General features: G+C 36.9%; 1 protein-coding gene across 7 annotated transcripts in view; it reads left to right on the top strand.

Annotated features, from left to right (window-relative positions):
* LOC127833431 (ATP-binding cassette sub-family C member 5-like) overlaps positions 1-26137 on the top strand; it is an 80358-nt gene that overhangs the window by 28449 nt on the left and 25772 nt on the right. For 5 of the 7 annotated variants that reach the window (XM_052358695.1, XM_052358689.1, XM_052358690.1 and 2 more), the window contains 10 exons: positions 1934-2084; positions 3626-3747; positions 4676-4747; positions 5397-5521; positions 5904-5976; positions 8997-9200; positions 10607-10769; positions 14370-14540; positions 15887-16074; positions 17054-17200. In XM_052358695.1, coding sequence (XP_052214655.1) covers positions 1934-2084; positions 3626-3747; positions 4676-4747; positions 5397-5521; positions 5904-5976; positions 8997-9200; positions 10607-10769; positions 14370-14540; positions 15887-16074; positions 17054-17200 — 1416 coding nt within the window. The remainder of the gene's footprint in view (positions 1-1933; positions 2085-3625; positions 3748-4675; positions 4748-5396; positions 5522-5903; positions 5977-8996; positions 9201-10606; positions 10770-14369; positions 14541-15886; positions 16075-17053; positions 17201-26137) is intronic. The other 2 variants (XM_052358693.1, XM_052358692.1) reach the window with 2 other exon arrangements.

Raw genomic sequence — 26137 nt, 5'->3', positions numbered from 1 at the left:
AACGCTTGCTTGCATCGAAAACCTAAGGCTTATTAAAACATTCTTGAGTCTGTTTCCTGGGTAGAACCAGTACTTGGTGTACTTTGGGGAGATCTGAAGAATGCTTTCATGTTGGGGATCAGGCCCATGACCTCCTGTAGCCTATTGTATAAATATGTAAAACTGTAGCCAATCCCAAAAGATAACCTTATTTGGCTAAAGATAACCAAAGTCAAATACCTTGGCTAAATCTTATCCAAAACAAAAACAAAATGTGCACCTGTTTGGATATCTATTTTTTTTAAGTCAATAACCAAAAAAGATACATGTATCCTTAAATTGAAGATGATTAAAAGTTATCAGCTGGATAAGAGTTATTCAGATTTATTATTTTTGTGTGAAAATTAATCAGATCAGATTTTATTTGCAAAATCCAATATTTTGTGCCTACAATATATGAAAATAATTGCTCTTCTTAAAATATGTTCTTTTAAACATTTTAATGAGAAATATAAAGGCTAAACATAAATTAGAGAGAAACATTAGGAATTTGATGAATTTAAGGAATTCACTAACATTTTCTGTACAGAGCTTTTTTAATTAATTTAAACCTAATTATTTTAGCTTGATTGCAAAAAAAAGCTAAGGCTGATTTGAAACACTGTTGAGTTTGTTTCCTGGGACTAGAACCAGTACTTGGTGTCAATGGGGTGAATTTACAGAACGCGCCACAGTGGGGATCAAACCTTTGACCTCCCAATTGCTAGGGGGACTTTTAAAAATTAAATTCAGGCCCTTAACTTCCTTGGCTTAATTGAGTAATGAGTAAATAAAAGGACTTTTATGTTTAAGTATTTGAAGTTTGATATATCCAAAAACATGTTTTATTCATTTGTTTGTAAATGCTTGTGTGCATTATAATCATTTCAATTCTAAACATAGTTCAGCATAATCTTTCATCAGTTGTATGAATAAGCACAAACATAGGGCATGATGTCAACATGACTTCAATTTCAATTTAATTGTTTGAATTTTAACGCTTTACCCCCCCCCCCCCCCCCCCAGATACGCTTTTTGACCCATTTGTTGTCCACTAGAAAATCAAATTATGTAAAAGATTTTTCTAATAGATTTAAGTTGTAAAGTCTTCATTTTCAACTGTAAGATACTGATGAGCACCAAACAGCATACATCCTTAAAAGACTGCGAGTAAATTGCAGGCTGTTCTGGTTTTATGATGATTGCATAAATCCTTTTCCACTCTGCTTCTGAGAGGGAAAAGGTCAAACCTGTGGTCAACCATTTGAGTAAAGTTTATACAAGCCTTCTTTCTGAAAAAAACCAGGCTTAATGCATGCTCATAAAGTTTCGTCCAAGATAAGCCTATGTAGTCCGTACAGGCTATACAGGGTCAACACTTTTCGCTTTTTGGAATTTTTGGTTTTAAGGAAGTCTCTTATAAACAAAAAGCCAGTCTAGGCAGTAAGTGTTGTTCCAAATAAGCCTTATCTGGGACAACACTTGGCACACATGCATTAAACTCTGGGACAACACTTGGCACACATGCATTAAACTCTGGGACAACACTTGGCACACATGCATTAAACTCTGGGACAACACTTGGCACACATGCATTAAACTCTGGGACAACACTTTGCACACATGCATTAAACTCTGGGACAACACTTGGCACACATGCATTAAACTCTGGGACAACACTTGGCACACATGCATTAAACTCTGGGACAACACTTGGCACACATGCATTAAACTCTGGGACAACACTTGGCACACACGCATTAAACTCTGGGACAACACTTGGCACACATGCATTAAACTCTGGGACAACACTTGGCACACATGCATTAAACTCTGGGACAACACTTGGCACACATGCATTAAACCTAGTTTTCCAAGAACGATGCTCATTTTAATACAATTTCTGTGTTTTCAGGACATCCTTCTGATGGATGAGATGGAGCCACACCGCTGGCAGGTGTTCAATGACAGATACGCCGTTGTGATGAACCATGCCACTTATAGATGGGACAAGGAACCCGTAAAGAATTCAGACAAGAACGGCAAAGGCAAACAGAATGGTCAATTTAAATCTATTTATTTTAGCTTGATTGCATCTAATCAGGCCAATTGAAACCTTGTAGAGTCCGTTTCCTGGGTAGAACCAGTGCTTAATGTGTTGGGATCTAAAGAACGCTTCCACAGTGGTGATGGAAACTGCAGCCTCCTGGTCGCTAGTTGTATACTATATCCACTATGGCACATCAATCTATAGGGTTAGGGTCTTGAATCTGCTGTAGATCGTGTATCACTTAATTTGGTCAAGATCCTGAATGTTTGTTAGGTTGGTTACAAGAACATTGATCAAGGTCACATGTATTCCCTATTATTCTGAATAGCAGGACATTGGGTCTTAGTTGTGAATTTGTTTTAGTATGTATACATTATAATTGATTCAGGGCCACAAGTCGGATTTATATTGCAGACCAGTATATTGGCTCAGGGTCCCGATTATGATTTGGGTTACACAGCAGTATTTTTGGATTAGTGTTGTTGGTGTGCTTTAGGTTACACTCGATTAAACTTGGTCAGGCTCACCAGTCTTATTTATTTACATACCAGTAAAATGGGTCAAGTCACATGTCTGTGTTGGATTACCGGTTCATTCCTGTACATTTGGTCAGGGTGACAAGTTCTCTGTTGGTTAGGTACCAATAAACTTTGTCCTGGTTAAGCCGCCCAAAACAAATGCAAAGTTGTCAGGACTACATCATAGCTTTTTTTCTCTTCAATTTACAATTTTAAAATTTAAAATGTTTTGCTTTGGATTGGGATTACGATTGGCTTTAATATTCTTAATTGGGTACTACAGTGTCCTATGTACACATTTTGAATTTGTTTGGTATTAAGCTCTTTTAATTTTGTTAGCCATCAATAAAATACACAGAACGGATCAGAATAGTTGTTTTTTTATTGAAGCATATAAAGCTCATCGTCATTAACATACATAAACAATGACAACCTGTGTTTTAAGTAAAACAAAAACATGCATCATATTGAAAAACAATCAATTCAAATGCAGCAAATAAATGTGTTTTCATGAGAACGGCATATGGATGAAGTTAATACATAGTGACTCCTCAATGTGAAGCATACAGTTTAATACTTGCAACAATCATTACATAATGCCGTAATTATATTCTTTGTGAAAAAATATTAGTATTTTATACTGCATAATAAAAGATGATATTTTTTAAAGCATTTTAAACAAAACGAGGCTAGCATACCTTTGCATAATTTTGTGTGAGCTATTAACCCTTCACCTCTCAAAAACGCATTTTGACCCGTTTGTAGTACATTTGAAAATTTAATTCAATTCAATTCTTACTACATTCAAGTTTTTAAAAGACTTCATATATCTAACCCCAAAATACTGATTAGCAGCAAACAGCATAAAACCTGAACAGACTGCAAGTTACTTGCAGGCTGTTCTGGTTTTATGCTGTTTGCAAAAGCCATTTTCACTTAACTTCTGAGAGGGAAAGCATTAAATAGTTCAATCAACTTGAACATATTTGGAGGGGTTCTTTAATATTTTGGAATTATTGTATATCGTCTCTGTTGTCAGGTAAGCCATTCAGGCCTGGCCAGGAGGAGAATGAGAGGTTACATTCCACTGATACTGGCAACGGAGACGTCACTTTTGTGGACACTCCAACCTTGAGGGACATCACGTTTAATATTGAAAAGGTAGAGATAATAATGGGTGCTTATTTCAGAATTAAAATAACAATTAGGCAAGTAGTCATAGTAACAAACTTGTTATCTTGTTGTATTTCTTGAAGTTATGCCCCCATTACTGGTAATGGGGGCTATATAGGAGTCAGGTTGTTGGTCTGTCTGTCGGTCTGTCTGTCCCAAAAATTTCATCCGATCTTCACCAAACTTGGTCAGAAGATGTATCTAGATGATGTCTAGGTCAAGTTTTAATATGGGTCATGCCCTGTCAAAAACTAGTTTCTTTATAATTTATAGTGTGTGTTTTTTTTTGTAAACAAAGTTGTCATTGTTTCCTTTGTCAAGATAGCAGGATAAATGGGAGTAGTAAATTCTATTTAATTAATACCATATTTTAATGTAATTGATGTACTACAGTACATCAAAACTGTTGATTACATTTTTACAGTATATATTCTGTTTGAGTTGTTTCATTTTCTGAATGATCACATTACTACATCAATGGAACATGGAAATGTATATTTTTTTAAGGCAATATTTGTTAGTTTTATATGTGAATACCGTCAATATCTGCTTTCGATGGTTTCCCTCCTTGCAGGTTTTTTTAAAAACATTTTAGGATGGGGCTGGAGCCCTTGTGATTGTGAAAAATTGTGTTGTTTCTAATAAAATTGGGAAATTGTTATTATAGATTTTTGTGGATTACAAATACTTTAAAATTTAGAATACCAATCTTTTTAGTAATATATTAACTTATGTTTGACTTACTGAGCTGGAAGGGAAATAAACTAAATGTTGAAATGTATTTAAAATAATTTTTGTTGTACAGAAACCTTCAATTTGGCAATTGATTTGGGAAAAAATATTTTGTTTGAGATTGAGAATTGGGGCTCTAAATTTTACCAAAAAAAAACTCTTCCATGTGACATGTCCATTGCAGGGCAAGCTTGTGGGCATATGTGGGAGTGTGGGATGCGGAAAGTCTTCCCTCTTGTCTGCCTTACTGGGCCGGGTGAGTTGTCAGTTTATGTTTTCATGGCAACCGTCAAACATTTGAGTGTTATTTTTAATGGTATCCTTAAATTAAAATTAGCCGCCCTTTTGTCAAATGAGGCTTAATGCATGTTTGTAAAGTGTCGTCCCCGATTTGCCTGTGAATTATGCACAAGCTAATCAGTTACAACACTTTGCTTTTACAGAATTTTTAGTTAAAAGAAAGTCTTTTTTAAATGTAAATGAAAATCCTGTCTAGGTGGAAATTGTTGTCACTGAAAAGCCTGTGCATGCTTATCAGGTATAACTCTCTCTACCTTGACTTGATTCTGAAACAAAAAAAGTTCAAGTGGAAAGTTTCATACATGATTACCCTGAGATGACACTTTACACACATACATCAAGCCCTGTCTTTCGAGAGCATGGCTCAAATACCTGTTTCATGTTTTTGATAATAACAGCTGAATTGTGTTTGACTTTAAAGGGTTTACAATTTTATCAATGAGTGCAATCGATGTTTCATTTAACTGTGTTTGTAGAAATGTTATGAACTTCGATATGAAATATATTCAATTTGAGCACTAAATTAAGCTATTTACCTTAACTTAAATTTGTATCAAAAAAAATATTTTTCCACATAAAATAATCAATGGTTATATTTGTTACAGCTTATAAATGTTTCTGGGAAGACGGCCATACAGGGATCAACTGCGTATGTTTCCCAACAGGCCTGGATCATGAACACCAGTGTTCGAGAGAATATTTTATTTGGGGAGGAATATGACGAGCACAGGTAGGTACTTAATAGCTTTCTCTTGACCTTGCAATGAATTGTGTTAAAAGCCTGTAAAAGAATGTGAAATGAAAATTATTCCTTAAATAAACCACAATTATTTGAGCTTAGCTCTGGGAAAACTGGGCTTAATGCATGTGTGTAAAGTGTCATCCCAGATAAGCCTGTGAAGTCTACACAGGCTAATCAGTTAAACCACTTTTTGTTTTTACAAATTTTTTATTTAAATTGAAGTCTTTTCTAAACAAAACTCCTGTCTTGGTGGAACTTGATGTCACTGATGAGCCTGGGCTTACTGCTAATATGCTGATATGGGACGACACTTTATTCACATGCAGTATACACTGTTATCATAGAGTGGGGCTGAATTATTTGCTTCCAGGTATGCCTCTGTGGTGGAAGCTTGCTGTTTGGTGGAGGATTTTGGGGACTTTGTGGACGGGGACATGACTGAGGTATGTGTATGCAGTTTATCTCAATAACATGTTTAACCATGATCTGAGCCTCTTTCTTGGAAAACAGGGCTTGAGACAAGTGCCTAAAGTGTCGTCAATTTGAACAAATTCGCTCAGTGTACTGGAAAAATTGGTCTTAATTCATGTGCAAAAAGTGTTATTCACGGACAGCACTTTCCGCTTGCACTGGATTTTTGTTTACAAGAGACATACTTTAAACTGAAAAATTAATAAAAGTGGAAAGTGTCGTCCAGCACAGGCTAATCTGGAAAGACACTTACCGCACATGCATTAAGTCTTGCTTTTCCAAAGTGAGGCTCATTCAATTAACCAACATTCAATTCGCCAACAGTCAATCAAATTTTCCGATTAGCCAATCAGATATCGATTTTCCACACACCCCTTAGCAGCGCTTATCTGGCCGCCATTTTGTCCGACAAACAAAGCGTGTCGTACATATGGAATGAGCGTAACTTTTAAGGGTTTACAAAGATTTTATATCAAATGCCTGATCATTGCTGTTTGATCATAATTTAAAATTGAAGGTGTACAAAAGGACATTATCTTACTTTTATCCTTCCTCTGTTGCAAAAATTGACCAAATAAAGCAGGGTCGGATAAACTAGTTGATATCCGGCAGTACATCACGTGACCGTGATCTAACCGTAAGTATATATTCTTACGCCCGGATTAACATGTTAACGTGTTCTAATATATGACCTTTAAAATTTATTGGGACGCATCATGAATGTTATCGTTATATTATATATCATCCTTTTTTCTTCTTTAAAACATATTACCGAACCAGCTCTCCGTATTTATCATTTTCATTTACTTGATGACGCAATTTATGACGTATCTAGTGTGACGTCATTTCTCAGACAAAACATACTATCTAGTTTCTCTCAGGATTTTAGGGACAACAATTTTGATGTGGTGGTTTTAACAGTATTTTTTCAAAGAATTTAAAGCATGGAACGAATCATAAACTTATTCCGGATTGTGTGTTTGTCATTCATAATTGTTAACTTCGATAGGAATAAAATAATTCGCTATGACAGGATTACGATTTCGTAAATCGAAATTTGGGTCAGAATGGTTAGCATTCGATACAAACGCTATCAAAAAATAGTGTGGTTTAAAATACATTTCGATACAGATGTAAAAACAGAAATGGATTTCGACAAAGGGATGGAAGAACAGAAAATGGATGTGTATATCGTTGTTAATGTTTTGTTATAAGCAATGGATTAAAGTTGTCATTAAGGTGAATAAAATTTAGTTATTGTTTTTCTGCTGCATTTTGTTTTCATTTTTGTACCAAGAAAAATATCACATTCTCGATTCGTTTTTTATTTCTTCTCATATTTTCAATAGGAAAGTATAAAAAGGAACAGTTTAATGTGGAACTTTTTTTACGTGACACAATCGGTAGTTATTCGGTCGTCAGGAATGTTGGAGGCCCGACAAGAATTGTTATATCAATTAATCATTTGTCTTTGATAAAATGTGTCAACGGCATGAGGCAGGATAAATCGAATACATGGTTGGTGCCGAGATGGAGAAAGTTTATCCGGTTCGGCCCGGAAAAAAAAGGGCTCGCTAAAGCTCGCCCTATTTTCTTTTTCTAAGCCTCACCGGATAAACTTTCTCCATCTCGGCACCAACCATGTATTCTCTATATCTTCTTGAAAATATGAACGAGTAATGAAAACAAATATTAACACAACAGTTGTGCGTTCTTTAAAACGTGTTAAACCGTTTGAGGCACAATATTATTAAGCAGTTTGGGCAACCTAATAATTTCCACACGTTTTTCAATAATCTCGGCGTAATTGTCGATAATTAATAAATAACAGTATATGTTCATCAGAATATATTAACATTGAGGCATTGTTAGGTACTGTACACAAGAAAAGAAAACTGTTTAGTTACTTCCAATAACATATTTATTTTCTGTTGATTATTAACAACGGAAACATTCATAAATTATTAACTTAAATATTGTTTTTAACTAAAGTATAAAAAAACAGCTATTGTGACTTCATGTGTAAAGTGTACAATACATTATATTAATACGGGGGAAAATGTTAACACTGCAATGAACATATAAAGTTGTTATAAACAAATGCATTATATACATAAAAAATTCCAGCACTGGAAAACCAAATTTTCATTTTTCGAGAGTGAACTGTAACTGGTTTGCATTAAAAAAAGCATGATATAAAAATGCCAATCAGACTTATCTTAGATCTTATCTGTAAATGAAACCACGAAATTAGGCATATATTAAATTATGGTTTAACTCAAAATTTTATTTATATCTAAATAAAGAGGATCAGTGTCTTTTTGAAAATAACCCAATAAACCAGAGATCTATACATTTTAATAAACGGAAAAAAACGCACTCATTCATAATGATAATAAATGCGTCATTTGGATTGGGTACTTAATTTATTCATCCAAATAATTATATATAAATAGCCAAAAGGCCATTTAAAAGAAATCCAAGTTTATAATATAATAAATGTTCATTTTTACAAAGGATCTTTATTCAGCTCCCTATATATGTATATGAAACGTTTCTGATAGTCAGCCTTTCGTTTACTCATTTATTTTGATTACGCAATTTCTCTCTACAGCATATATGATTGTATTAAAGTTTTACAACGCAGTTTATTTTATTTTGTGGCTTTAACACTTAATATTGTAGAAAATAGCCTGATACATCACTACAAAATATACGATTTCATCTGCCTATTCCGCCATCATTGCGATCTGCTTGTCGGAGTTTTTCAATCTCTATACCACGTGACTGTGTGGGCGGAGCGATCGAAAATTTAAGGAGGATATACTGGGTTTACTGGACATGTCTGGACAAAGTATTGCTACACTATCCTATGTACATCATTCAAACTTGCATGTATTGTTCCCTATGATTGAAAGTTCTGCATGTTTCATTCTGTTTATCTTTTTTTTTAAATCGCTGTTATCAGTTTAAATTGTGTCATCTCTGTTAGATTGGAGAGAGAGGTATCAACCTGAGTGGTGGACAGAAGCAGCGGGTCAGCCTGGCGCGAGCTGTGTACAGCAACAAGGCCGTGTACTTGCTGGACGACCCTCTCTCCGCTGTTGACATTCACATTGGCAGGCACATCTTCTCCCAGTGCATTCGCAAACTGCTTAAGGGCAAAACTGTGCTCTTCGTTACACATCAACTGCAGGTAATAGAGGAAACTTGGTTGTTTTAATAATTGCATTAAGTTTTTATTAATTGTTAGCATTCTAATTTATAGGGTTGATATAAAAATTATTGCATCTTTATAATGTTAGTAAAACGTTTTTGTCTCTTTCACATAATGCTTATCTAACAACAGAACATCACCAATTAACAGTGGTTCTGTCTGTCTGTCTGTCTGTCTGTCTGTCTGTCGGTCGGTCGGTCGGTCGGTCGGTCGGTCGGTCGGTCGGCCTGTTCGTCTGTTAGTACTTCTACACTCATCATGGTAAAATATTCAAACTTGCAGGAAACAAGACTTACATTATGCCGTGACTCAGATAAAAAAAGTCTCACAGCAGATGAAAAAATGAGCCTCACTCTGGGAAAAAGAGGCTAAATGCCTGTGCGTAAAAATGTCATTCCAGATAAGCCTGTGCTGTCTACACAGGCTAATCTGGGACAACTCATAATGCACATGTATTAAGCCTTGCTTTCCCAGAATGCAGCTCAATTCTGGAATTGATGGTGTTTAACATGTATACATAATAGATGTTTAATTTACAACGTACTATAATTTGTGAAATATGGTAAAGGATTTAAATTCACTCAGCTGTTACAAGGTTTTTTTAATGAGCCTTTTTCAGGGAAATGGGGGCTTAATGCCTCTGTGTAAAATGTTGTCCCAGATCAGCCTGTGCTGTCCACACAGGCTAATCAGGGGGAGCTTTAATGACATTTTTCATTGAAAGGAATTTTTTCTTAGATAAACAATCAAGTTTAGGTGGAAAGTGCCGTCCTTGATTAGTGGATTGCACAGGCTAATCTGGGACAACACTATACACCAATTCTCAAAATGCTTTCAGTATCTCAGTGAGTTGATGTGTGATGTTGATTCAGGATGGTATTATTGTTAATGTTTTCAGTACCTAAGTGAATGTGACAACGTCATGTTTATGCGGGGTGGTATGATTGTTAATGTTTTCAGTACCTCAATATGTGACAACATGATTTTTATGAGGTATGGTATGGTTGTTAATGTTTTCAGTACCTCAGTGAATGTGACAACGTCATGTTTATGAGGGATGGTATGGTTGTTAATGTTTTCAGTACCTCAGTGAATGTGACAACGTCATGTTTATGAGGGATGGTAAGATTGTTAATGTTTTCAGTACCTCATTAAATGTGACAAAGTGATGTTTATGAAGGATGGTATGATTGTTAATGTTTTCAGTACCTAAGTGAATGTGACAACATGATGTTTATGATTGATGGTATGACTGCTAATGTTTCAGTACCTCAGTGAATGCGACAACGTGATGTTTACGAGTGTGATCGTTAATGTTTTCAGTACCTAAGTGAATGTGACGACGTGGTGTTTATGAAGGACGGTAAGATTGTTAATGTTTTCAGTACCTCAGTGAATGTGACAACGTCATGTTTATGAGGGATGGAATGATTGTTCACGCGGGGACGCACCAGCAGCTGATGGCAGAAGACACTGACTATTCTGCACTGATCAAAATGTTCTACAGCCAGGATAAGAAGAAGGGTGGTAGTCAGGAAAGCCTAGAAGGTAGAGATTAGTCTCACTCCGGTATATTGAGTTGGAGGCATGCGTGAAATGTGTAGTCACATATTAGCTTGTGCAGTCACAACAGACTCATCAATGACAACTCTTTATACCCCCACAAAAACAGTTTAGAGGGTATATAGAAGTGAGATTGTCGTTCGGTCAGTCTGTCTGTCGGTCCATATTAAGTGTCTGCTCTCTAATTCAAGTTGTTTTCATCCCATCTTCACCAAACTTGGTCAGATGTTGTATCTATATGATGTCTAGTTCTAGTCCGAATATGGGTCATGCCGGGTCAAAACCTAGTTCACAGGGTCACTTAGTGTGTTTTAAACATTCAGCATGGTGTCCGCTCTCTAATTCAAGTAGTTTTTATCCGAGCTTCACCACACTATAATCTTGGTCAGAAGTTGTATCTAGATGATGTGTAGGTAAAGTTCAAACATGGGCCATGCCGGGTCAAAAACTTGGTGACGGGGTCACTAAGTGCGTTTAAAAGATTGAGCATGATGTCCGCTGTTTTATGTGAAGAAAACATGCAAAATGTTCTGTGTCAATGAGGCATGTGGGGGTATTCGTCACGTCTGTGACAAAAGCACTAGTTTGGCTTAAACTGAGTTTTCATTTAAAAGAGACGTTGTCCCTGATTAGCCTGTATGGACTTCACAGGCTAATTTAGGATTACACTTTACTCTCATGCATTAAGCCCTCTTTATCCAGAACTTTGCTAGTATGATCTTTCAGCATTGTGATTTATATTCTTCTTGTTTCAGATGTTATTATCATTTCAGCCATTCCTATAATGTCCATCAGCCTTTCTTAAAGATTCCCCTTGTTAATTTTGTATTTGTTTTTAAATAGTTCTTTTACAACTTGTTGTCGTTTTTTATCTGTACTAATTTTATTCGTAATTAAAGTAGATAAATTTATTCATTTTACAATTTTAAAATAACTTAGATGTTACTTTTTGTTTAATATGTTCATTTTTAGATTGTGTCGGAGAAAATGATTTTGGGAAAACAAAGTCCAAAAATGCTTTGTAGTATTGTCTTTACCCAATAATTGTGTAAATATTCATGTTAGTGTTTATTAGTTTAGAAGTTGTTCAAGAAATGCATGACCTCTGACCTGTTGACCTCAAAATCAATAGGTCTCACTGTTTTCTGCACTGTAACCAACATACCAATTTATATGATCGCAAGTCAAAGTTTTTTATTGATATAAAGAATAGACAAATTTCTTGATTCAATTTCATGTGAAATTGATTTCCTTTTTTATGAAACCTTGTTATGCCCCGGATCGATAGATCGGGGGTATATTGTTTTTGTCCTGTCTGTCTGTCATTCTGTCCAAAAATTTAACCTTTGTTAAAGTTTGATAACTTTTGCAATATTGAACATACTGTACCAACTTGATATTTACCATGCATGTGTATCTCATGGAGCTGCTCATTTTGATTTGTGAAAAGTCAAACTCAAGGTCATCCTTCAAGGTCAAAGGTCAAATATCATTGTATTTTTCTTTCCTAAAACTTTAACCTTTGTTAAAGTTTTATCATAACTTTTTTAATATTGAAGATAGCAACTTCATATTTTGCATGCATGTGTATCTCGTGGAGCTGCACATTTTGAGTGGTGCAAGGTCAAGGTCATCCTTCAAGGTCAGAGGTCAAACAAAATAAATTCATTTCTCCAATCAATCTCTTAGTTACTTCTCGTGAAGCTGCACATTTTGAGTGGTGAAAGGTCAAGGTCAAAGGTCAAAATTTAAAAACAATAAATTTTCGTAATTTTTTTAATATTGAACACGGCAACTTCATATTTGGCATGCATGTGTATCTCGTGGAGCTGAACATTTTGAGTGGTGATAGGTCAAGGTCATCCTTCAAGGTCAAAGGTAAAAAAAAGCGGCGCATTAAGGGGCATTGTGTTTCTGATGAACACTCTTGCTTTAAATCAAAATTAGTCTTCTTGTCCTCTCTTGTAACCCCTGTACCAATTTCCATGATCAAAAAGTCCAAGTGTTTTCAAAATATAGTGCCTTAAAGCGGGTATATACGATTTTGTCAAATATTTATGAATTTATATAAACTGTGTAAAAAACTTATTATATATATATTTCAATATAAATTAAAATAAAAGTTAAGAAGAACATGTATGGAAATATGCGAAATAAGCCAGATATTTAATTCTGAAATTGAAAACGGCTGTACAGCCGAATTCGCCAGCATGTATACCATACATGTACGATGTGCATCTAAACTTACGAGGGGTGTTCCAGAAGTTCGTGGATTTTCGCTATAACTTTCATTTGGTAACATAAATGGACAAACAAATAGCATGTTAAGAATATTTCGTCTTTTCCTAATCTACTCTCAAAACATCATGGAAATACATAAAACAATAAATATATATCAAAGATTTAAACATGTGCTATATGCGCACACCGACGCACATGTAACGTTTCTGTTCAACGTCAATGACGTTATGAAGTTAACAACTGTAAAATCTTTTCCACATAATCACCTTCAAAGCGAATGCACTTTATGTGTCGGGAAATCCACTTGTCAAAAGTGTCTCTATACCAGTCAGCGTCAAAAGACGACACGATTCGCTTTGCTGCAACTGTAAGTTCCTGTTTACTTGCAAAGCGAATACTGTGCAACTGTGATTTAACTTCCGGGAAGACGCGGAAGTCCATAGGGGCCAAATCCGGGCTGTAAGGAGGACTTAGGCGCTGTAACGTGAAATTTGCAGTAAATTCTGTTTATCAACGACATTTAAACCAAATTTAAATTCGCTTAACGCTCACACTTATAATAAAATACACGCCTGCGCCGCATGTCGTTACTGAGGTCTCTATGGCAACGCGTTTCAAACGCGCTTTATGGAATTCATACATTTGTAGCTTATATATAAAGTCCGTGATAATTGGTTTGTATAATATGTAAATTTCATTGACTTTTACCAGCAAACTAAAAAGTTATAGCGAAAATCCATGAACTTCTGGAACACCCCTCGTAGTTTAACGGTTTATAATACAAAGACGAATGCTTCGGTTATTGTAGGAAAATATGTACGTCACTATCGGCTCGGGGCGCTAATTTGTCTTTGCTGCATTTTATGAAATTCGGCTTTAATGTATAATTTTTCTTGCCTATTTTGTGTTATTGTAACATATTTTATCAATATATTACAATTAAACACATATAAAAAAAATCGTATATACCTGCTTTAACTAATGTCTTGTTAAAAGTTGTAGTGACATTGAGCTTTGAACTGGTTATAATATTCCATGAACAAAACCATACTTCAGCTATGCTGACTGGCTTCGTCACTTGTGAAAACTCCAATTTTGGTGATATTTTGCAACTAAAAAGCAATATTTTCTCAAATTAAACAAAAATCAATATTATTTTTTTCCCACTAAAATGCAAAATGAAAATGGCTCTATGGATCAGCATAATACCGGAACAGCCTGCAAGTAAGGTTGGAAATGAAGCTTTAAAACCTTGAATCTATTATAAAAGGCCTTTAATTAAATTTGATTTTCCAAGAGTCTACAAATGGGTCAAAATTTTATCTGAATGGTAAACATTTTCAGGTCGACCCAAGTCTATCCACAAGCAGTTTTCAGTCGATCGTCCGGACTTAATGCGACAGAGGACGTTATCGTCAGGATCTCGTGGTGAGCCCCCACAGACACATCGTCAGACCAGCGTCATGTCGTCTCGCACTATGAGTGTGGAGGAAGAAAAAAAGGAACAATCGGGAGGTACGATGATATGTTTATACAACTTCAATCTTGCCCTGGACATTTTACCACTTTTACATAATTTTAAAAAGCAATTAAACAGATTTTGGAAACTACTTTTAAAATTCAATAAGATTTGTTGGAAACTACTCTTTTAAAATTTAATTGAATATGGACATTTTTCATAATTCATATTTTAGGAGTAAATATTTACATTGGCTTACACAGTTCATTATTAAGATTTTGTACTGCTAAGTAAACTAGTTCTCCACTGAAACATATAGAGGATATTTGTTCATGTCAGTGTAAGATCGTTTGTTATTTCACTCGTGATCATAGAAAATATTTTTTTTCTATGATAACGAGTGAATAACAAATTAACTTACACTGACATGACCAAATTTTCTCATTCCTTTATGCCCCTTATTCAAGAAAATAATTAACAGCTGTTTCCCTTTTGCTGAAAAAATACCATTTTTCTGGTGGCGTGCCTCAATTCATTTCGAAACACAAAATGACGTCATTAGTTTGACGAAATGGCGTCATTACACCAGCGAAATTCTCCAGTTAAACTCTTGTACAATGTAAATAAAAGGTGAACAACCAAGAAAATTAGTTGGATTCAGTGGAATGTCGATTTTAATTCACTCGTGATCATAGAAAATAGACAAAAAATTATTTATGATAATCTAAAAATAGAAAAAAACATTTCCGAAAATTTGTTATTTTCACCGGTTAAAATAGCAATTTGTTTATTGTCACTGCTGTTATTGCACTGCAGAAATGTCATATTTTATCATTAGGTATAAAGAAACATATGTAAATGCTTTTTGTAGAAATATTGTCTACTGTTCCTATATTCCAAAAGATGAAAAAAGGTATCTGATAAGATGCACATGGAGGAAATAAATAATACCGGTACTATACAAAGTAAACTAATGCGTATACAATTGATATACCATACTGAAAAGGTGAAATTGTTGGCAATTGCATATTTAATGGATGTACATAAGGAAAATGAGAAAATATTGAAAATTGTATATAAAATTGGATGTTCCATATAGAAAAGGGGATAGGTCGCCGTGGTGTAATAGATATGGTGTCCGCCTAGTGACCGGGAGGTCACGGTTTTGATCCCCACCGTGAGAGCATTCTTTAGATCTCCCCCATAGACACCATGTACTGTTTCAAGGCCCAGGTAACGGACTCGAGAGCGTTTATATAAGCCTTAGGCTTTCGATGCAATCGAGCTAAAATAAATAGGTTTTAAACTAAAAGGTGTTAATATTGACCATTGCATATACAATTGATGTACCTAGGGAAAAGGAGTAAATATTGACAACTGCTTCTAATGTACAATGTTTCAGGAGGAAAATTGATAGTAGCGGAAGAGAAGCACCAAGGTCGTGTTGGCTTGCCCATGTATCGGGCCTACCTAAAGGCTGCTGGTGGCTACATGGTTACCTTTTTAACGCTCCTGTTATTCCTCGTCGCAATTGCGACCCAGTCATTTGCCAATTGGTGGTTGTCCCACTGGCTGAATCAGGGGAGTGGCGTAAGTTGGCATTTCTAAATTTATTGTGGGCTCACAATTCTTCCTAGTACTTATAATAAAAATAATATATTTTCCCATATTGACCAAAAACTTTCCACTTTTTTACCAAAATTAGACAAATAGTGTCAGTTTTCATGATTGAAGACACTCTGAGATTTTCATTAACCAAGTATGTATACAAAAAACAATTTGGTGCTCTAAATAAATGTTGAACTCCAAGGAGAAAATTACAGCTGCATTTGAAAATGACTTTAAAGAAAGATGTTCATGCACTGTGGTTATTTTAATACTTGTAGCAGATTGGGTTGATAACAGGCATTACAATGCTGAACAGATATCATGCCGTCTGATAGTCTTCAGCACTATGTTAGACAGCCAGTCTGATAGTCTTCAGCCCTATGTTAGACAGCCAGTCTGAAAGTCTTCAGCACTATGTTAGACAGCCAGTCTGATAATCTTCAACACTATGTTAGACAGCCAGTCTGATAGTCTTCAGCACTATGTTAGACAGCCAGTCTGATAGGCTTTAGCACTATGTTAGACAGCCAGTCTGATAGTCTTCAGCACTATGTTAGACAGCCAGTCTGATAATCTTCAGCACTATGTAAGACAGCCAGTCTGATAGTCTTCAGAACTATGTTAGACAGCCAGATATAAAATCCGTTGCACAATTCGAAATGACTTAACATTGAAATAGTTCTTGGAGACAAAATGTTGTTCAAGCCCTAGGGACCTGGCAGCCATTTTCAAATTATGTCAAACTGTCTGGCTTTTTAAATGGAGACAAAGGCGGAGGGATATAGTTTTAGCCTTGAAGGGAAATCAGTGAGAAGTCACATGCACAATAACTATAACCCTGCACGTTCTTAAATTATAGTGATTGCCTTGGTTTTTTTTAGTTCTTCACCCATCAATAAACAAAATTTATTTTGCAGGGGATATCAATTCAATGAATTTGCTTGTTGCACTTGCTCTTCAGAATACTACGGTGACTGATGGCAACCTAACATATGTGAGTCGCAGCATATCGGACAATCCTAATCTCCATTTCTACACGAGTATATACGGGGCAAGCATAGGGGCCATGATTATCACCACTGCCATTAGGGCCTTTATCTTCATGAAGGTACTTTCTGCTTTTATGAAAAAATTTGGGGGAAATAAGTCTTTTCTCAATTAAAATCAGGTCTAGGACTGCACAGGCTAATATGTGACAATACTTTACGAACATGCAATAAAACCTATTATCCCGGAGTAAGGATCAATTGCATGTTTGATTCAGAAATAATTTGTATTAACATATTACATTTAACCCGAAAAGGAGTATGCATACTGCAGTGATTTTTTGCCCAATTGGAAAAAGTACCTGTCACATACCAATTGGGAAAAAAGGAGCAAAAAAGAACTGAAATTGTGAAACTCTGCATCACTTCAGATTGGGAATAATGGGTCTTTTTAATTAATTGGTATACACTGCACAAACCAATTGAAAGATTAGAGGTCTTTTAATTAATTGGTATACACTGCACAAACCTATTGAGAGATTAGAGGTCTTTTAATTGATTAGTATACACTGCACAAACCAATTGAAAGATTAGAGGTCTTTTAATTAATTGGTATACACTGCACAAACCAATTGAAAGATTAGAGGTCTTTTAATTGATTAGTAAACACTGCACGAACTAATTCAAATATTGATTTACATGCATACTGGCCTGAAAAATGTTCAGTTTCAGTGCATATTTTATTTGTTCACTTACAGATAATGCACAAATGGAATGAAAGGTATTATGGTATTAAGGTCCTTAACTTTACTTTGGTCGATTTCATAAGGTATAAAGGCCTTAATTTTAATTTTGTTGATTTTATCAGGTGTAAAGGCCCTAATTTAATTTGGTTGATTTCATCAGGTATAAAGGCCCTTATTTTAATTTGGTTGATTACATCAGGTATAAATGCCCTTATTTTTATTTGGCTGATTTCATCAGGTTTAAAGGCCCTTATTTTAAATTGCTTGATTTCATCAGGTATCAAAGCCCTTAATTAAATTTGCTTGATTTCATCAGGTATTACACCCTTATTTTTATTTGCTTGATGTCATCAGGTGTAAAGGCCCTAATTTTAATTTGGTTGATTTCATCAGGTAGAAAGGTCCATATTTTACTTTAAGTTTATTTCACAAGGTATAAAGGCCCTAATTTTAATTTGGTTGATTTCATCAGATATGAAGACCCTTATTTTAATTTGATTGATTTCATAAGGTATAGGTGCCCTTATTTTAATTTGGTTAATGCCATCAGGTGTAAAGGCCTTTTATTTTAATTTGGTTGATTTCATCAGGTATAGATGCCCTTATTTTAATTTGGTTTATTTCATCAGTTATAGATGCCCTTATTTTAATTTTGTTGATGCCATCAGATGTAAAGGCCATTATTTTACTTTGGTTGTTTTCATCAGGTATAAAGGCCATTATTTTAATGTCATAAATACTGACCTGTTATCGTATGCTTATACTTTCCAAGGGGAAATAACTCATCCGGAATTTTAACTGGGAATCCGCCACCTCAATACCGTAATACAGGTCAGGTTAAACATAGTGCAATGCAACCTAGCCAAAAATCGGTAACCAACCCTCAATATTCTTTCCGGATCAACCAGGTGTATACCTGTCTTTTACGGCTCTGAATTAAAATACTGTTTTCACTTGGTTGATTGGGGTTTTGAATAGATAAATTGTGTTATTTATCTTTTTATTTCTCATTCGGATTAATTTGTGTGGATTTAATTTTGTTTCATTTGTAAAAGGTAAGCCATGCTTGTTTTTATCGAACAATGGTTTATTTCTACCATGCTGGGTGTTTTCAGGCGCGAACGACCACGTGCAAAACGTGCTCTTCTAATACATTGCTAGAACGTGCAAAGCATGTTCTTCTAATGTGTTACGAGATCGTGCAAAGCGTGTTCTTCTATTGACAGATTGTTTATCATTTGCCATTGTGTGCAATAATGATTTTAACGTTCCGTACGACAATCTAATTGATCGTCATTTTATTTTTCATCTGTTTTGAATTAAACTTTTGTTTAATTTATGATCTACGGCAGTATTATTATAATTTTCATTATGGTCAAATAATGATTTTATGTGCCGTATGATAATCTGGTCTGTGACCAGTTTATGGTTGAATATGCTTTGCTCTTGTTTTTCATATATTCGACTACATGATGGTCGCAGAAACAAGAGTGGATAAATACCCGGTGACTTCGCAGATCATGGATGATAGTTGCAGTATCAGTCACCGGGTATCGGGCACGATCGCGACCGTACTTTGCTAAGTCTCTTAGACAGTCGGTCAACATCAGACCATATGGCGACACCCGTCAGCCGGTCTTTGCCCGATGGCATTGGTCAAGGACATCGACCAATGCCGGACCATTTGGCATCCGCCATACGGTCATTATCCGGTGACAACACTGGTCATGATATGACCGGTACGTCACCGGGGACGTAGATCACGGACCATTGATCGACGTCTGACCGGCCGGTCACCGGTCCGGTCCGATCACCGGTCATGTCACCGGTCCGGTCATTGATCACCGGTCCGGTCCGGTCACCGGTCATGTCACCGGTCCGGTCACCGGTCATGTCACCGGTCCGGTCCGGTCATGTCACCGGTCCGGTCATTGATCACCGGTCATGTAACCGGTCCGGTCACCGGACCGCTCCGGTCACCGGTCCGGTCATTGATCACCGGTCCGGTCCGGTCACCGGTCATGTCACCGGTCCGTTCATGTCACCGGTCCGGTCCGGTCACCGGTCCGGTCATTGATCACCGGTCCAGTCACCGGTCAACAGTCATCAGTTAGGCCTGCCACCGATAACACCAGTCACCGGTCAAGAAGAAGAACTCGGTCTTCTTCATTGAATTATTCTCCTATTCGTCGTCGAATACATCGTCTTCATCAAGGATTAGACATCGGACACGCTCTTCTTCTTCGAGCAGTTCTCATCGCCGCGGCTCTCGTAAGCGATCACGTCGTCACTCACGGAGACGTTATTCTAGAAGATCTCGGTCTAATCGCAGCCGATCAAAATCTCGACATCGCAGGAAACGAGGACGTCGTCAATCTTCACGTAGACATCAGCGGACTTCATTGAGCACAACAGGATAGTTATCGAACATACCTCTCCTTCATTGAGCAGTTCTCGGCGTTGATACGCTCGTAAGCGATCACGTCAATGCTCACGGAGACAATATTGTAGAAGACAATATTTCCAGCGTAGCCGAACAATATTTCGGCATCGCAGTTATATGGATGTCGCCGTAGTTGTATAGGAACACTAGTTCGTTTAACTTTCAGGCTACGGGATAAGCTGTTCTTTTCTCCACTACGACTACAAGGACACTTATACCTATTAATACTGATAATCTACCGTTGTTTTCCGGTTAACATTATCAGATGACTTTGTGGATGGTCACTCTTCTGCACCAGATATTTCCATTCTGACGCAGTTATATTATACCGGTCCCGATCACCGGACATCGGTCACCATTCATCGGTCATATCACCGATCACTGATCACCGGTCAGAATAAGTGATGTCTCATCGCCATCGGATTGGATTTTTTTGGCACGATCTTCTTTTCCGAGCAGTGCTTGACATTGATATCAGACCATATGGATTCCACCATTTTTCGGTCTTTAACTGGTAACGTCACGGGTCATATTATGACTGGTCCGTTCACCTGGCTACAGTTACCGGTCATTGACCGGTCCGGTTCGGTCACCAGTTACCAATTACCGGTATTCCACTGTGTTTTCATCGGTCAATTTTTAGTATCACGGGTATCGTCTACATTACCTAGTTGTATACCCCTGGCTATGATTGTATTGTATTGAATACTATATTTTATGGATTCAACAATCTGCATGACTTTTTGTGTTTTTCAATACTGATGTTCTACTGGCGACGGTTACCAAATCATGCTATATCTGTTATTTGTACTTCTATCTCAACTGGCTACATGCAGACTACTGGTCTTGCAGATAGATCGGCTGAAGTGGGCTCGGAGACTAGCATTGAGGTCGAACATTACTATTTGACCTCTATTAATTTATGTTCGAGACCCGAAGGATGAATTGTTTCAACCGCCTTTACCTGTCGGCTACAGACTTTGCAGTCAGTGTCACGGAACAGTTGGGACACATTAATGACGCTAGCAGGATTAGTAAGACGACATTTTGTATCGACTTCTGCTTTTCTGTTGCTCCTACGACAGTGCATATTTTCAAGCTACTGGAATCAACAAGAGTTCTGATACATAGGATTGCCTATCAGATTGACCGCATAGCGGTTACAGTCTTGTAGATGGCTTAGGACCTATTGAACTCAGATCTTAGATCCTAGGATCTGGAGGGACCTCATCTTAAAGTTATTCTTCTATTACACTTCTGCCCATAACAGGCCGTCTTCCTATAACTGGTCGTATTCCTTTCGGAATTCGTCCCGGTTAGAAGTCTTGAAGTAAATGGATTAATCAAGTCAGAATTTAAGACTTCCATGCATTCTACCGGCAAGCGTGGACCCGCTTAAGGTTACTCCTAGGGTTTTCACCTTTTTCTGCCATCACACCTCCGGTTCCGGAGGTACCACTGTCAATCATATTTCCGTATTTCGCAAATTGATGACTTCGCGACCTGTATTATCCAGGATTTTAAAGGCGCCTGTTATTGGTTCAAGAAGAGGCTATATTCTGTAGATAGGTCATAAACTTATAAGTGTTAAACACTGTCCTATTCTACCAATTTTCAAGTGTGTTTGGAGTGGGAAAGTTCGGCTTGCCGTGGTTTCTTTGCCCACCCAGCCTTGACAAATGGTTCCGGTCACCGGTCTGTATTTACCGGTCCGGTCACCGGACTTTCTGCTGAGATGTCTTTTTTTACGTCCGTTTCAGCTTTATTTTTAAGATAATTGTATTAATCTCGGGATTATTCAATGACACAGATTTCCATCTTTTTGTCATTATTTACCACTATTCAGTGGTGTCTAGACTAGAAGATTATCTTGGCAAGAATATAGTTTATTCTACCACAACCTTCCTTACATCTTATACAGATGTGAGCAGAGAAGGTTATGGACGATCACATAGAACAACGTATCTTGATTTTCTCAATTATGTGGTATCCTAATGAATATCACCTGCACATCTACATCTTGAAAAGCGAAAATTCTTTTTAGCTGTTTTTCATTTACAACACATTTTCACGATTCCTTTGTGATGGTTTCAACTATCACACATCGGTCGTGGTTTACTTACAGACACGGAGGTGATCATATTATCACTCCTTGTAACTGGAAATCAGGAACTTATTCGTTCTTTGCAAGAACAACAATTTTCTCTATCGTCTTACTCATACCAGGTCGTCTCAACGCCCTGTTGGACGTTTTGCCGTTCTTTCTTTCGAATTATTTTTCCGTTGGGTTCAAATAATGTAATTGCGCATGCGCGGCAGTGAAGTTGCATGGTTTACATAGTATATCAAAGAATGTTGTTTATCATCAAACGCTAGTAAGTAGCGTTATGCGATCGTATATCGCAGTGTATACCGGTATGCTGAACAACGTCAATAATGCAGTTCACAGAAATCGATCAAGCAGGGTGTGCGATTGTTATACATTCGTCCATTGACATAAACTGGAATATCTTGCCTTCTTGGTGAGTTTTTGCAATAACTGAGTTTTTGCCATAATTTCATGCAATATACTTAATGAACCATGGGATTATGGTTCTACGACCTTTTAAGTCTCCTGTACAATTATTTTCAGGAAACTTCTTCACAGGTCAAATATCATATCTCAGAGAGACATATTTTTACTGATCCAAACATGTGCCACTACATGTCTGGCCATTGATAACTTTTAGTTATCTCTACAGAAGAACGTTTTTCTGTTAGAGTTTCAATCCTTGTTACTTGTGCACGGATAATTCCATCAGAACTGTATAAAGGTTCTATGGAAATTCATTTTTTTACTGGGTATTCGAGAGCATAGTTATTACCTTAATCACTCTGCTAGATACATAGAGGTTTTTCTCATCTTTTTCTTGATAAGAAATTTGTTCTTTTCTTCATCAAAGGATAGAGATTATGCTTTCGTATACCTTGTTTTGTGTAAGTCATCGCAACTCTGTGCTGTCTTACTTATTTTGGAACTGATCCAAACTATGGAACGTCAACACTATGTTTTTCGTTCCTTTACCTTCTTAAGCGGTTTTGACTTGTGTTACATGTTGGGATGCTTAATGAGCTCCCTATGAACCTTTTTCATCAGGCTTATTAACAGTTCCAATATAACTTTAAGACGGTTTTCCTTCTTATTATGGCTTTTACCATACGTAGAAGTGTAATTCATGCTTTTCTGTTGAATACGACCAATTCCAGTTGGATCTATTGTCGTTTTCACTTTGTTGTGTCAGCCAGGATACCTTGCTTAATATCAAGTCCTCTATATGGCTTCTACCTTCAAGTTTCCATTTTTTTTTATTATTTTTTTTTTTTTTAAACTGGTAGTCATGAAGATGAGGATAAACTTCTTTGGGCAATCAGGGCTTTGAATTTCTATCTCAGCAGTGTTAGTCGGAAGTCCATTCGAGGTTCTCAAAAGACACTCTTCATTTCCCCAAAAAAGGGGGGGAGATGTGTCTGCGGCTTCTATTTCTCAGGGGTTAGACCTCGACTAAGGAAAGTTACTCTTATCCTATCTAAGGATTCATTCCTTTTTAGGATCTGACCGCATGAATTAAGAGCTCTGTCTGTTTTGTGGGCATATATTAATCACACCCCACTTTTTGACATGCTCTAAGCTGTTTAATACTGGAGGAATCCGACCACCTTTGTCATCTTTTTATCTTCGTTTTCTGAAGTGCCAACAATACAATTTGTATATGTTTGGGCTTGTTGTGGTTTCACTAACGGTAGTGTTTTCTTTACGACATAGACATATTACTCTGTCCGAGAAGTCATAATTAATACCGTTTTAACGAAGATTACTTGATATCATTAGCTGATAACCCTGTTTATGGGTTCTACTGTGTTGGGAAAATATATACGAACCTTCCCACCGCAGCTGCAAAATCAGCATACGATAACAGGTCAGTATTTATGACATTAAAACAAATTTGTTAAATAAAATTCATTTTAATTATTAAATACTTACCTGTTATCGGTAAGTCCCACCTCCCACCCCGCTATTCGATTAATATTTTTGTATATATATTGAAAGAATATTGAGGGTTGGTTACCGATTTTTGGCTAGGTTGCATTGCACTATGTTTAACCTGACCTGTATTACGGTATTGAGGTGGCGGATTCCCAGTTAAAATTCCGGATGAGTTATTTCCCCTTGGAAAGTATAAGCATACGATAACAGGTAAGTATTTAATAATTAAAATGAATTTTATTAAAAAAAATTGTTTTACTTTGGTTGATTTCAACAGGTATAAGGGCGCTTATTTTAATTTGGTTGATGCCATCCGGTGTAAAGGCCCTTATTTTAAGTTGGTAGATTTCATCAGTTATAAAGGCTCTGTTATTAATTAATTTTATTGTCCCCTACTGGTTAAACCGGAGGGGACTTATGGTTTGCACTCTGTGCGTCAGTCAGTCAGTCTGTCCGTCACACTTTTCTGGATCCTGTGATAACTTTGAAAGTTCTTAATACTTTTTCATGAAACTTGAAACATGGATAGATCGCATTATGGAGATTATGCATGTCATTATCCCCACGCTTTTTGAAAAAAAGGTGGGGATATTGTGGTGATCTCCGCCGTCCGTCCGTCTGTCCGTCCGTCTGTCCGTCTGTCCGTCCGTCCTGGCCACTATCTCCTCCTACACTAAAAGCACTAGAACCTTGAAATTTACACACATGGTAGCTATGAGCATATGTGCGACGGTGCACTATTTGGAATTTTGATCTGACCCCTGGGTCAAAAGTTATAGGGGTTGGGGTGGGGCCGCGTCAGAAATTATCACTCATTTTTTTAGGTTATTTTACATTTACTTCTTTATTTCTACACCGATTCACTTCAAATTGATACTGGACCTCACCTATGACAATACGGTCAATCTTAACCATGCATGGCCCCATTCCCAACCCTGGGGCGCCCCGCCCACATAGGCCACACCCACCAAAAATTTCCATTTACTATAATTTTTTCATTTCTACACGGATTCACTTCAAATTGATACTGAACTTTTGTTATGACATTAGGGTCAATCTCAACTATGCATGGCCCCAATCCCAACCCTGGGGCGCCCGCCCACATAGGCCACACCCACCAAAAAAATCCATTTACTATAAAAAAAATTTAGGTTATTTTACATTAACTTCTTCATTTCTACACTGATTCACTTCAAATTGATACTGAACCTCTCTTATGACAAAACGGTCAAACTCAACTATGCATGGCCCCGTTGCCAACCCTGGGGCGCCACGCCCACATAGACCACACCCGCCCAAAATTGCCTTTTACTATAATTTCTTCATTAATACACTGATTCACTTCAAATTGATACTGAACCTCTCTTATGACAATACGGTCAATCTCAACTATGCATGGCCCCATTACCAACCCTGGGGCACCCCGCCCACATAGGCCACACCCTCCCAAAATTGCCTTTTACTATAACTTCTTTATTTTTACACCCATTCACTTCTAATTGATACTGAACTTCTCTTATGACAATACAGTCAATCTCAACTATGCATGGCCCCATGATCAACCCTGGGGCGCCCTTGGGTCAAACATGCGGCGTGGGGATACGCGTCGGCCTCTGCCGCGCCATTTCTAGTTTCATTTTGTTACTACGTCAAGAATGTTGGTTGCTATGGCAACATATATATTTTAACAAAAATCTGACAATGGTGGAGTTTCACCGGTAGGGGACCATATTGCTTGGCAATCTCTGTTTTAATCAGATATAAAGGGCCTTATTTCAATTTTTTCCATGTCATCAGGTATCAAGGCCATAATTTGAATTTGGTCAATATCATCAGGTATAAAGGT

Source organism: Dreissena polymorpha, chromosome 6, assembly GCF_020536995.1.
Source record: "Dreissena polymorpha isolate Duluth1 chromosome 6, UMN_Dpol_1.0, whole genome shotgun sequence".
Taxonomy (NCBI): Eukaryota; Metazoa; Mollusca; class Bivalvia; order Myida; family Dreissenidae; genus Dreissena; species Dreissena polymorpha.
Note: the sequence above shows the minus strand (reverse complement) of the source record. Positions and strands in the feature narration are given on the sequence as shown.